Source organism: Phascolarctos cinereus, unplaced genomic scaffold (assembly GCF_003287225.1).
Source record: "Phascolarctos cinereus isolate Bilbo 61053 unplaced genomic scaffold, phaCin_HiC Scaffold_5;HRSCAF=322, whole genome shotgun sequence".
NCBI lineage: Eukaryota > Metazoa > Chordata > Mammalia > Diprotodontia > Phascolarctidae > Phascolarctos > Phascolarctos cinereus.
Window position 1 is genome coordinate 278,837,980 of NW_027555958.1, and position 14,216 is coordinate 278,852,195.

The 14,216-nt window shown below is 35.4% G+C and overlaps 1 protein-coding gene across 2 annotated transcripts in view; it reads right to left on the reverse strand.

The window, feature by feature from the left end:
* ABCA5 (ATP binding cassette subfamily A member 5) overlaps positions 1-14,216 on the reverse strand; it is a 121,222-nt gene that overhangs the window by 12,852 nt on the left and 94,154 nt on the right. For both annotated transcript variants that reach the window (XM_021002516.2, XM_021002514.2), the window contains 9 exons: positions 12,047-12,160; positions 11,650-11,787; positions 10,877-10,951; positions 10,132-10,223; positions 9,881-10,007; positions 3,742-3,859; positions 3,563-3,654; positions 449-627; positions 35-110 (listed from right to left, as the gene is read on the reverse strand). In XM_021002516.2, the coding sequence (XP_020858175.1) occupies positions 35-110; positions 449-627; positions 3,563-3,654; positions 3,742-3,859; positions 9,881-10,007; positions 10,132-10,223; positions 10,877-10,951; positions 11,650-11,787; positions 12,047-12,160 (1,011 nt within the window). The remainder of the gene's footprint in view (positions 1-34; positions 111-448; positions 628-3,562; positions 3,655-3,741; positions 3,860-9,880; positions 10,008-10,131; positions 10,224-10,876; positions 10,952-11,649; positions 11,788-12,046; positions 12,161-14,216) is intronic.

Genomic DNA, 14,216 nt, shown 5'->3' on the forward strand with positions numbered 1-14,216 from the left:
AAATATATATGTATTCATTTTCTAATAGGAGTACCTTTCGCTTTATTCCAGCAGGCAATTTCTTTGTAGTTTTCTGGATATGTTCTTTTAAATCAAGTGCACTTGTGATTCTGAAAATGAGCAACATAAATATAGTATACCTTTTAATATAAGTATCCATATAAAAGCTTACCAGTCATATAAATGCCAGTCACTTTAGGAAGGAAATTAATTGATGGCCATTATTCATAAATGAGAACAAAACCATCTCAATCTCTCATTCTGCTAAGAATATGGTTTCATAATTAAAATTAAAATGATAGTAATCTTAAAAACATAAAGAGACTTGCAGAAGCATATGGTATCTTTTTTTTAAAGTTATTAATTCTTTGTTAATCATCTCCACAAATAAACTACTCAGTTATATAAGTATACAAGTGAAAATACAGATTGCAAAGAAAATTGTTACCTTTTTATGACTTCTTTCACATCACTTCTATTCATTCCTTTCACAGCCCCATATATTTCAAAGTGCTCTTGTAATGTAATATCTGGCCAAAGTGGATTTGTTTGAGGACAATATCCTATGTACTTAATGGATTCATCATCTTGAGTAGCCAGTTCTGAGGAATAATCTCCCAGAAGTACCTATTTAAATATAAATTCATTTTCACTAAATATTGGTACATTAAGTACTATTAATTTAATTTATAAAGATAATCGTTTAATAGAATACTTGATCATTATCTGGGTCGAGAACTAATCAGAAATTATATTGCTTTTGGCTAAAGACTATTATAAAAGGTAATATCTAAACCAAAGGTCAGCAACCATGGCATACAAGAGGATTCTAAACAGTCAACAGCAGAAGCTTCTTTTTCATCTTAGGACCTTTTCAACTTCCATAAACCTGTCTTACTTTCCCCCCCACTGCAACCAACTTAAGAGGTTCAATCTAAGGAACTTCATCTGAAAGCTCATTTCAATATGTTTCTAGTCCCCCAATATCTTGGCCTTACTGTCCCCATCACTACAACGAATTTGGAAGGCTACACAAAGGAGATACCATTAGCAGAAGCACCTTCATGTTAAGGTACTAACTGGGGCCAATTTATTCTAAAAGCTGTTTGCTATTGGTACTGAATACTGACTTCATTGTCAGTAAATTTTTAACTCCAGTCTTATTAACCCCTTTGATTTAGAAGAATCTCCTGACTAGGCAAAAAATACCTTTACCTTCCTTTACCTGCCAACTTTTCCCATATTCTTATATAATGATGTCTAAATTCTACTTGAAACCACCTCAACCTGAACTTTATCTTTCCTTTACCCTTCCATTCCAACCTTCCCCCCCTTCCCCACCCCCCACCCCCTCCAACTCTGTTTCCATTGTTTAAACAACAAACATCACTCTTCATCCTAAATCTCCTCTTAAGTTTTGCTTTTTCAGAATTGAAGGTCCTTGAGGGCAACAACTAATTTTTTTTTGTCTCCTCACACAGGGCCTTAGCACATTTTAGGCACTGGATAACTTTGTCTGTTAAACTGATTCATTTTTTTGAATTAAATTTTTTGGTTCATGGAAATCTGCCTTTCTCCTGAAAATACCTCATTCCCTTACCACCATCTCCAATATCCTCCTCCTCTTCTAATTCACAGCCAATAAAATCAAACTAACATTTATTAAGCACCGATTATGTACTAGGCCCTGTGCCCAACTCAGCTCAACCCTCAATTCTTTGTTACCTCCTACACAACCCAACTCCTTATTTTCTATTTCCTGTGACCCAGTCCAACCCTTCATTCTCTGTTACCCCTGGACTACCCCAGGCTGCTTCCCACTCCTTAATCCCATCCAAATCTTCCCCCAATCTTTTTCCCTATAAAAACATCAGCCTTGTGATCAAATGGGCAGGCTGAATAAGAATCCTGCCCACCCCAACCAGTGTTTTAATAAACTACCTGCACTGAAAGGAGGTTAAGCGGTTGAATTCTTTAGAATCCTCGCCCTGCGCCCTTGCATTTCAGGGCTCCCAAGACTCCTAGACCACAACATTATGGCTCTCTGATTGGGAATCAAACCCAGGCCCCAGCGGTGAAGTGGTGAGAGCATCAAATCTTAACCTCTATACCACACATACCCCATCAGTGTTCTCATTCCATTTCTTTATGCTTTTTTCTTTATAAAAAGCAACTGGGGGGAAAAGTGGAAAAATCTTGTGATAAAATATGATGAATGGGCTCAGATTCTTACAATCTAGCCAATAGCTCACTAACATTCAGACTCCTTAAGAGTCTGCCTAATATGACGGATTTGACAAAAAAAAAAAAAGAATGAAAAAACACAAAAAATACACCTAACTGTAAATGTGGATGGAATAAACTCATACATAAAATAGGAGAGTGGCAAAATAATGAGCAACCTTCACAGAGTTAAAAAGAGGGGTTGGAGTAGCACCTTTTATGCCTCAGGTGAATACAGAAACACAGAGGTAGCAATTATGATCTCAGAATAGGCAACAGTAAAAACAGATAATGTTAAAATATAGAAACAGGGAAATTGCCTTGTGAGTAAAGACACCACATATAACAAAACAATATCAATACTAAAATCATTATCATCATCATTTTCTTCTCCTCCTCTTCTTCTTCTGAAATATCTTGAAATATAGATCTCCAAAACTAGGCTTGAAAAGAAGCCCATTGTGTTTTAAGTAGAGCTACTGGATTACCCTTTAAACCTCTGGCTTTCATTAAATGGTCAATAACTGCCCCAGCCCAAGCCTCAGTGGCTCATTGCTTTCCCAGAAACAGAGGGTCCTTCCCCTCCCAGACTGATATCTCTGTGATGATAAACTGGGCCATCTTTTATCACAATTCTTACCTAGCCCTTAAGTCACCGAATGGATGTGGCCTGAGACAAACTGAGACCTTAATTTAGAAAGACCAAGGTCACCCACTGAGAGGACTCCATGACTCTGGAGAAGAAAGTGAGGCTGATGACTTGGTACAGCTCTGCTTCCTTCAAATCCAATTCAAAGACATCACCCTCATGATGTCATTGGTCCTCTTCCAGAACAAAAGACACGCAACTACTGTCTCCTTGAATTGTCCACAAAAAAGGAAATCTCCAACTTGTGTTTGTAAAACATACCTCTAGTGACTGAGATATTTAGTAACCTCCATATTTACTTTAAAACCATCTATTTGCTTATATTGCTTTTGTATGTTTTTTGATGTTTCTACTAATTAAGCTGGGTGACTTTTCCAAAGTTACACAGCTTGTCAGTGATAAAAAGCAAAGCCTATGTCCCAAGTATTTGTGCATTATTACAAATCTTTCACTAAATCTTATGGATAACCTATCCGTTTTCAATAATGATTTTAAAAAGAAAATTATGAATGAACTCAATGTTTTCATTGATATGAAAAGACAGTGATCTGTCTGTTGCTATACTGTAAATCAATGCTGGAACAAAATCTGAAATTAAGGAAAAGCCCAAATCTTACCTTGTCAGTATAAAAATTGCTTCAGTAAAAATTAAATTCATAACTATCCTGTAATTTTAAAAGTATACTATACCTGACCCGAAGTTGGTTCAATATCACCAACCAGCATATTAATAAGTGTGCTTTTCCCTGCACCATTTGGTCCCAACAACCCTAGTATCTCTCCTAAAAAATAAAAATAAAAAATTCATCATACATGAAATTAAGTAAAAATTGGAAGCCATTTTTCTAGGATACATAATTAATTCCAACCTTTCTTCACACACAGAGAGACGTGTTTAGTTGCCACTTTTTTTCTTTTTCTTGTAAGAAGAAAATCTTTCTTCTCATCATATTCTTTATGCAAACTGCTAACCAAAATAGCTGGTTTCTAGTAGAAGAAACATTATAATAAGAATGGGTTAAGAATTAGCTATGTACCATAAAACATGACACTGACTAAACCCCATGTGTATTCCTTCATTATTATTTTTATGAAATCATATAATACCACAATCTCTAAGCAAATTAAATAGGAAATGAAGAGATATCCTACGAATATAAATAAGCTAGAGCATATTGCTAGTAATGAACTGTGACAAAAAGCAGTGTATAGACAGCATCAAAAAAGATAAAAGCTCATTATAGAGAAAGAGTAAAAGCTAACAGCTTGCTATATTTAAACCTATGTAATCAATCCAGTATAACGTATAAACATAATGAACAAAATAATACCTATTCACAAACAAGAAAGACAACAAAAATGTAAGACATACTTTTTATACTTATTCTTTTATTAAGGGGATTTGTTCTCTGAAGTTTGGATTCAGGTAAGGGGCCACCCATGAGAACCCAGAGTGCCACAGGTTCCCCACCCCTGGTATAAATTAATATAGAGAATAAACACAGAGTAATAGCAACAAGCTGTCTTGAAAGAAGTTTCATGACACCAGGAAAGGTTTCATGTAGAGAAGGTGGTACCAAGGCTACATCTTGAAGGAAGAAAAGAATCTATAAGGCTGAGATGAAGAAGATTCTAGGGATGGAGAACAGCTAGTGCAAAGGCACAGAGGTGGAGTTGGAAGATGAAGTGTTGTTTGCTAGTAAGAGATGGAACACTTGTTTGACTATACTGCAGAGTGACAGAGTGAAGTAATGCTTGAGACTGGAAAGACAGGGAGGAGAAAGGTTGTGAAAGGCTTTAAAAACTTAATAGGAGTTTATATTTGATCTTAGAGGTAACTGGAAGTCACTAGGGTTCCTCTTTAATTTGGAAACCATACTTAAATAAATTAATATTATAACATAGAAAGGCATTTATTAAGCACCAAGCTTAATGTGCCTAGTTCTATGGTAAGGACTGGAGGGAAAAACAGAAAAGGGTAGCTAGTCCTCTTTCTCAAGGAGCTCATAATGTAAGTGGAGGAAAGAACATGTCATAAAAAGTTCAGTTATAGAATGGGAAAGTCCTAAGGGTACAGGGGTGGAATACATAGCAATTATCAGGCAAATGCCTGGAGTCTGAAGGACATAAAGGAAGGGCAAATGGTTAAGGCCTGGAGGAACTTGGAAGTAGGAGTAAGGCAGATGATAAGGTCTGGTGGTCCTCCATCTGACAAAAAAGAATAAAGTTGGTGATTCCTAACTCTCTAAGCCAGGTGAACATTCAAGAAGTCATGATGGCTTCTGGGCAGCTCCTAGCAAAGGGGAGGGAGGATAAGGATAAGGAGGATAAGAAAAAAGCAAGGAGAAAAGGGTGCCTTGGTGGTGGTGAGTTTTCCGATTACCTAGCCACCTGGATGGGTTCTGTTAAACTGAAAAATATGTTTTATATCAATTATTCTTAACTTCATTGTGTCGGTGACATGTTTCAAAGACAACACTTTTCTCATGATCTAATGCAGAGTAAAATAAATAGAATAAGAGTTTACATACTGAAAACAGTATTGGGGAAACAACTTTCTGATCAATGTTAGCGGCCAATCATGACTCCAGGGGGCTGATGATAAAGTATACTTCCCACTTCTTGGCTGAGAGATGATGGATTAGAGGGGCAGAATGGGGCACACGTTTTCCGACATGGCATATGTGTTCATTTGTTTTGCTTGACTCAACTTATTTGTTCCAAAGGAGACTTTCAGGGTGAGGAGTAAGAGTTAAAAGGAAACAACATCAATGAAACACTGAAAAAGCCTACACAGAAAAGAACAGAAGAAAGTTAATAAGAGGATGCAGACAAACAGGAGAATGTTGGTACTAACCATGTTTAACATGTATGTGTGTGTGTGTGCGTGTGTGTATACACATAAATATATTTAGAAAGGAAACTGTACATAAGTTCAAAATTTCATCTTCTTTTCTGTTTATATATTAAAATATACATTTTAATCATTTCAGTTAATTTTTGAAAAATCAAATACTGCTCAACTTCCAAGAAAGGGAGAAAGAAAAGGAGGAAGGGAGAGGGAGAGAGAGAAAGACAGAAAGAGAGAGACACTGAGAACACTTTTGTCCAAGGATATAAAATATTCCAGTGAGCTTACTATATATACTTGAGTTTATTTTACATATTTGTACTACATGAATTAGCCACAAGTATGAAACTGAATAATGGTTTTGCAATAATCAACAAATTTCATGGTACTGTGGGGCAGCTTGTTCTACAATTTCGGGATCAGTATTATAAAAAGTTGTTTTTAAAAGCCTGGGATATGTTGGCATACCCTTATTGCACCTCAGCCAAAATACTGTTATCTTGTAAATGTTTATTGATTTTAGCAATGTAAGCTGTAAATGCTTTGTATAAAGCTCATATACATAAATATATTTGAAAAGGTCATTGGTGTTCTCATCTTTTGATAGCAGATATATGTAAATGCCTTCTGTTAAGAAAAGGGAGATCAAGATTGAGTCTGAGAAGAAGTGGGTAAAGTGCTTTGCTACTAATTCATGTGCCACGGTGAAATGTTTGGGCTAATAATCAACTATCTTATCCATCTCTGCAGCCTTCCTGTTTTGGAGAAAACCTAGAGCTTCAATTACCTGCCTTACTCACTACTAGGCCATTCATCATGTTAACGGTGTGCAAGCTGCTTTTTCATTTTATCTCTTTTGCATTTTTTGTAATGTCTGACTTCTTATGACCACACTGAAAATCAGAAAATTTCCACACCCTAATTCATGAGTTCTCATTTCTTATTATTTTCTTGTTTCTCAAGCCTCTACATTAAAATTTTTGGTTGAATTGTTTTTGTTCTTTCTGCTATTTGTCTCTTTGTATTAACTTAACTTTTAAATTTGACTATTGTTTTCAATTACCAATTAAAAGAATCAAAAATTTCTGATAAACTTTTATCTTCCAGATTCTATTCTATCTCTTTTTCTATTGAATGAAACAGTCATTTATTATGTGCTTACAATGTGCAAAGCACTGCACTAAGAACTTGAGATATAAAAAGAAAAGACAGCCCCTGCTCTTGTCTATGTATGAAAGAATTTCAGCTGCAAGTCAAATGGAAAGGCTTAATTGTCTTTAGGGTGCTGGCAATGCACGTTGTTTCAAGTAATTTTTACTGATAAAACTCTCATCTGTTTCTTATATGGAACAATCTGACAGTGACAAAGACTTGATGCCAAGAACGGACTGAAATAACCTAAGGATAGCAGACAGGTTGAACCTCTACAAGGGTTGATCCGCTGGATGATGGCTATGGAATCTGGGCTGGTAAGTGAATTGGTGTGGGTAGGTAGGGGTGGGTTAAAGGGGGAAGAACGTGAGAGAACACTGATATTCCTGGGTCTTTTGGTCTTACCTGCTTATTACTGATCTGGCGATCAGTGTTGGTGAGTCAGGGACAGCCTGGAGGGCCCCTTTACATAAGTATTATTCTTTTTGATGATGGCTATGGGGGTTGGAGGTCAGAGAGCCCTAAAATTCTCAGGACTCTTGAATTCTGGAATCTGGGGCCATCTCCACAGTGATCCAAGGGAAGATGGCTGTCAAGCGACAGCGATGTTTAACACTTTGTGATATGTCCATCCAAAGGTCTGCTTCATAAGATCATAGATTTGGATCAGAAACCATGTAGTCCAGTATTCTAATTTTACAAATGAGGAAACTTAGGACCAGAGAGTTTAAATGGCTTGCACAAGGTCACTTAGAACCTGCCCAAAGTAAGAAGTATGAGAGGTGGTATTTGACATGAGATCCTCTGAATGATAAGCCAATGCTCAGGAACGAATGCATCATTGGCAGCACTTACTAAGTCATGATACTCATTTATCAATTACGTCCACCAAAAAAGCAAATTTTTTTGGTTGAAATTTGACTAAAAAATTTCCATCTTTCCAAATATCAAGCAGTTACTCTTACAAACAAATCATAAGATGTTGCATTATACAAAATTTTATATGCAATTATATTTATATTTCTAATATTACATATATGAGTTTTAAGAGATGACACACGTAGTTTTCAGAGGAAAAAAAGGTAAGCTTTTTAAATGTTTTGCTTATCATGATGGCTTCATATTATTATTAGGTACTAATCTTAAAAAAAAAACAACACTATAGTGGAAAAAGAGCTTTGGCTTAGGAGCCAGGAAGACTGAGTTCAAGTCCCACCTCTGACACAAACTGACTGTACAATCCTGGCAAGTCACTAACTTCTCAATGCTCTAGGCCACTCTCTAAGCGTATAAGTTGCAGAAAAGGTGTGCACTTTCATTGAAGAATGGAGTTACCTAACCCAGGAATTCTCTTTTGCCAATAAAAGCAAAGGTCTAGTTTTTCTCCTCAATATCTCAAAGCAAAGTATTGCTTTAAAGGGGAATGGAAAGGAGAAGGAGAAGGTAACAAGCATTTTTAATGACCTACTATGTGCCAGACACTTCAAATATATTATCTCATTTGTTTCTTTACAACAACTGGAACTTGATGTTACTATTATCCCCATTTTATAGTTGAAGCAACTGAAGTAAACAGAGGTGAAATGATCTGTCCAGGGTCACTGAGTAAGTTGTCTATGGTTAAATTTGAACTCAACTCATGTCTTCCTGATTCTAGACTCAGCAATCTATTCACAACCTACTTAGGGTGAGGTCAGTTTTTTTGTTAACAATGGTGGATATAAATCTGTATCTCAAATAATTTTGACAATTTTGAACTTTTTGGTCAATTTCTTTTAGATCTGGTCAAAATGTCATTTTTACTTCATAAATGCCTGCCTTTTTGGCTAAGAGCCTCCCACTAGATGTAAAAGAAATGCCAATTCTGCCATTTTCTTGTTGTTTATGTGTATTTGCAATATTGATATTATCTTCAACCCATGGTTTCTTTGTAGGAATTTTTAAAAGCCATTTGTATACTTTGTGAGGATAAACTTAGTTAAAATTAGATGACATAAACTGTCAGTTCACTTAACAAGTTATAATATTCTACAATTCACTGAAATCAAACAAACGATCACAGTACCACTGTCAACTCCTTTGCATTGTGGAACACCTGTATTTCCTTCAAAATATCTCATATATTATACATCAGAGCTGTCAAACACATAGTCCAAAGGTCTGTAATACTCTCAAATGTAGCCCAAATCAAATTAAAATGTAACTGGGAAATATCTGACAAAATAGAAATACAATAAAACATAGGTAATGTTAATTTGTGGTTTTCTAAATCACTATGAGATGTATTCTTATATAGGGTTTAGTAGCTCCTGTTTCTAAAAAACAGGGTTTCCTGGCCTTGTACTTCCCTGATTGTTAATCCATAAAAATATTATTTTTATCTGAAAAGTTTGCCCACCACAAATAGCCATTTTTATCATTATAATTATAATACCTCACATTTCTAGTTCTTTGCAATTTACAAAATACTTTGCTAATAACCCTTTGAGGCAAGCAGTATATGTACTAGTATACCCACTTTACAGATGAGGAAATTAAGCCTCAGAGAGTTATTACTTACCTAAATCACAAAATACGTATGCAAGTAAATGAACTGGGACCTGAATTGTGGGTGTCTTTCTAATGCAACACCCTCCTTAGTTTCCAACTACAGCACGGTGACCCCATTGTCTGGTCTATTTGTGCTTGGATAATGAAAACTTTTTTAATGTATATGTTGTTTACCTCCCCCAAATCTCCTCTCCTCTCCTCCCCACACAACCAGAAGAATATCCTTAGGCAGGAACTATTTCATTTTTGTTTTGAGGTGTACGTGTGTGTGTGTGTGTGTGTGTGTGTGTGTGTGTGTGTGTTCAATTCCCAGTACCTAGCACAATGCTTGGCAGCTAATAAGTGCTTAATAAATGTTTCTTGATTATTATTTTTACTACAAACCCAATAGGGATTATTTCTAATGTCCTGGGAAATGAGCATTTCTCCAATAGTAAACTTAGGGACAACGTTACCTCTTCACAGCATTGGCAAGTTATCATCTCTTTCACTTTTAGTCTTTCAGCTTTAATGTCATCATCTTCATCTTCACTGTTAGGCACTTCCAGAAACTTCCTATTTTTGAGTTTAGTTGAAAAGGTTCTACAAGTATATAAAGGAACAATGTGAGATTTCAAGTCGTTAATATATTAGAAAATTTACATTCCCAAGTTAGTACCAGTAATTTCTATCTAACAATTAGTTTATTCTTTAAACTTGAACTGACCTGAAAAATGGATCTTTTCTTACTGATCTGCCTCCATATTTCTTCTCAAAATATTGTAATAAGAAAATCCACAGCACACACTGCAAATAAGGCTAAAACAAACAAACAAATTCTAAGAACTCATTATTAAATTGTTCAGCATTTTCATGTACTATGAAATAAAATGCAAATACATCTGGTTCCTTCAATCAAACAACTATTCACACAACACTGGTATTCACATATGATTAAAAAATTGAAATAATCCTAATTCAAAAAGAACTAAATAATTTACAACATGCAGTACTTCACATTTTCTCAGAATTACTGAGAATGAAGTTTCCTGAGAAAATGTGAAGTAGTTTGTTGTAAATTTCATGAGAAAAGCTTATTTTATTGTCCATAGATAATTGAGTATGTAATAATTTTGCATATAAACAATTCAACATAACTGAAATAAAACTAAACAAGTTGAGTCTTCTTTTAGCCTATAAGTAGTCAGAGATTGTGATCAAAAGCCATTAATGACAGCACTAACTAAAAATGACCATATAGTGAATAAGCAAACAGTATCAAGACCCAAAATCATCTTTCTCAGGACTAATTAGCATTCTTGGATTTTTTTCTGAGACCAGAAATTTAACAGAAAAGCCTTTTCTTAATGAAATATATGTGAAGGAATTAGATAATACTTTAAAAGTTATGGTTATAAGTCCAAAGTGTGCTAAAATAACATACAACTGCAAAGAACTGAACGGATTCTTACCGATAAAACAGCTATTAAAAGTCTGTCCCATGGATTGTAACTGCTTTCATTTTTTTGCACATTCTTCCATGAAATCTAACATAAAAAATTGAATCATTAAACATGTGTTTCACAGGAGAAAATCAAATTGTGATTAAAATTAAAGAAAGATATTTCTTTCAGTAATAAATATTCCTTTTCTAGCACCAAGTCAGTTCTTACGATTTCCTTTATACATGTACATGATTTCCTACTGTATATCAGCAAAGTCTTCTTTTTGGAGTGATCTAAATCCATGCAATGCTTCCTAAAACATTTTTGTCAATTAAAGACAGGGAAGGTACTAATTAGAGGCAGAACTACTAAGTGATTAGTATATAGTTAATCACTGGTCTACTAAGATAGAACCCATTGTCATTTTTTTTTCCTAATCAAGTGACCCAATCTTTTTAGATACACGTTCTTTAGAAGGATTAATAAATTTCCCTCTTCCTCCCACCTCAACTCTGGATATTCTACCATTTAGTCTTGACTTCACATTTTAAAAAAAATCTTTGAAATGATGTTCCTTCCTCCTTGTGACAGTATTCACTTACCTAATAAGCATGACAGCACATGAAACACATGCTCCTCATTAAAGAGCTTCCATTCTAAAGGGAACAGTTATTAACCGGCTATATGACTAATGTCTAGCCAAAGGAGAAAAAGAACCCCCAATATTCATTAAAGAATCAAATTCCAAGATTTTTCAGGTTTTCATTAAATATATATAGACTGACAGATAATAAACTTACCTTTATAAAACTGATCAAGCACCCTAAGAGTGGATAGATTGGATTGATTATGCAGAGGGTATAATGAAGGACAGCTGTCACTGTGTGGTATCTCATAAAGAAAGTTATTTCAGTGACTGCAATGGAAACCAAGGCCGTCTAAAAGATTGAGAAAATAAATAGAAATATCCTTAGACATTTCAACTACACTCAATTAAATATATTCTCTTCCTATTCTTGATAAAATTGCTGACAGTGCTGATAAACAGATGTGACCAATGACTCAAAACAGGATGTCGCCACAGCACATATTTTATTCTTATGAAGATTTGAATGCATTAAATGACTTTTAGGACTAGAAACATGAGAAAACTGAGAATTAACAGATTTTTGTAAAACAAAGTGAAATACAACTTACCACTGAGTAGATAAATGACCAAAACTCTTTAGTATTTAAGACTTTTCTGAAGGTAAAAGATGCAACATAGGTAAAAAGAATAACAGATGGTACATAACCAATAAGGCAAAAAACCTGCAAGAAAAAGAGAGGGGCATGCTTTATGTACAAATATCAATAACCAGAAAAATTTATGTGCAACAGAAAGTGCCACAGTCATATTTTATTAATTTATTTTTTTTTTTGGTGAGGCAATTGGGGTTAAGTGACTTGCCCAGAGTCACACATCTAGTGAATGTTATGTGTTTGAGGCCGGATTTGAACTCAGGTCCTCCTGACTCCTATGCTCTATCCATTCCACCACTTAGCTGCCCCACACAGTCACATTTTAAAAGAGCAAAAATATCTATTCTTTACACTGCACTGCTTGACTTCTGAAGAAATAAGAACACAAAGGAGCAGCTAGGTGGCGCAGTGGACAGAGCACCGGCCCTGAAGTCAGGAGGACCTGAGTTCAAATCCAGCCTCAGACCAAACACATGACACTTTCTAGCTGTGTGACCCTGGACAAGTCACTTAACCCCAACTGCCTAAAAACAAACAAACAAAAAAAGAAATAATAACACAAACTCTTGATAATTTAAGATGGAATGTGTCACCTTTCTCCTTATCTATTATACAGCTAGGTTTTAAGTCTTTAATGTAATTATGTAGAGTATTAGGTTATCAATTTATTTGCTGATCACTGTCATTAGTCTATTTTTCCTTTATCTTATGAAGTCGGTAACTTCTTAACCGAACTCCTAAAGTAAAAGACAATTACTTCCACCTGAGGAAAAATCCAAACCAATAACTTTATGCTTATGCGAGGTTAGTGCTTTGCAGCTGTCTGAGATTTTCACCATGGAAAGCAGGGATTTGGGGGCTAATCCTTGCTGTGTAATCTCATTACTGTTCTGGAGAATTATGACTTCCTAAAATAAACCTATATTCAAATGAAATACAAAAGCATATTCCATAGTCACATGCAAATGCATTTTCCATTATCCTCATGACTAATACACTTTCATTAACTTAGATAACTGAGAGATAAGTGAACTTATCTGCTTGAAGTAGGATTATAGGATGTAGAGCTAGAAAACAGTTAAGAGGTCATCTAGTTCAACTCCCCTTAGTCTACAGTTGAGGAAACTGAGGCCCACACAGTAAGTAACTGAGCCATGATTTATAACAAAATACAATGTGCTTTCTCCTTAAGGCCACATGTGGCCTTCTAGGTCCTTGGGTGCGGCCCTTTGACTGAATCCAAACTTCACAGAATATATTCCGTTAATAAAAAGATTTGTTCTGTAAAACTTAGAATCAGTCAAAAGTCAACAAATGTGGCCTCGGGGATGCAGGTTCCCCCACCTCTGTCCTACACAGAGATGCACTATTAATAAAGTTAGCAAGAAACAAAGCACAAAGTCAGTAAGAAACAAAACAGTCGTTGGTAAACTCCAAAAGAAAATAAGACTTCTAATGCGAGTCTGTGATACTGAGTAAGTCGTGTGAATTTAACACTACTTTCACTTCCTCCTCCATCATGTAATACTATTTGATGATCAGGACATTAATTGTTGGTGTCAAATTCATCTTTATTAATAAAAACCTGGAATTGTATTTGCTTAGGAGTTTGAAATAAATAACTTAAGTGTTCCTCCTCACCCTGCCAGCCCTATGGAAATTTAACTTTAAGCAAAATTATCAAGCAGTTAAAGTTTGTTTTTAATCCTCCAACCTTCCTTTCCTATAAATCCTTTTCCACCTTTGACATCAGACAATTGTACCCTTTTGCTCTATTTGCTATATGATTCTTCCTACCACCACAGAAAAAATTCATATGGTAGTTGACATTTGTAGAGCCATTACATTTTGGACAGGACCTATGACTTCATTCTCCCAGTGAGGAAACCTATTTTCCCAACACAGGTCAGCAATTACTCTGCCACTTACGGCCTTTGAGTTGCCTGAGACTAGAGAGATTAAATGACGTGCCCAGAGTCTCACAGGCCATAAGTAAGCCCAGGGCTTGAATGCTGGTCTTCTAGACTCTTAGTCTTCTGTCAACTATACCATACTGCCTCTCATATAGCCATTAAGCTTTGAAAATCATTTTATATACATTAGCTCTCAACAGAGAGGTAGTCTT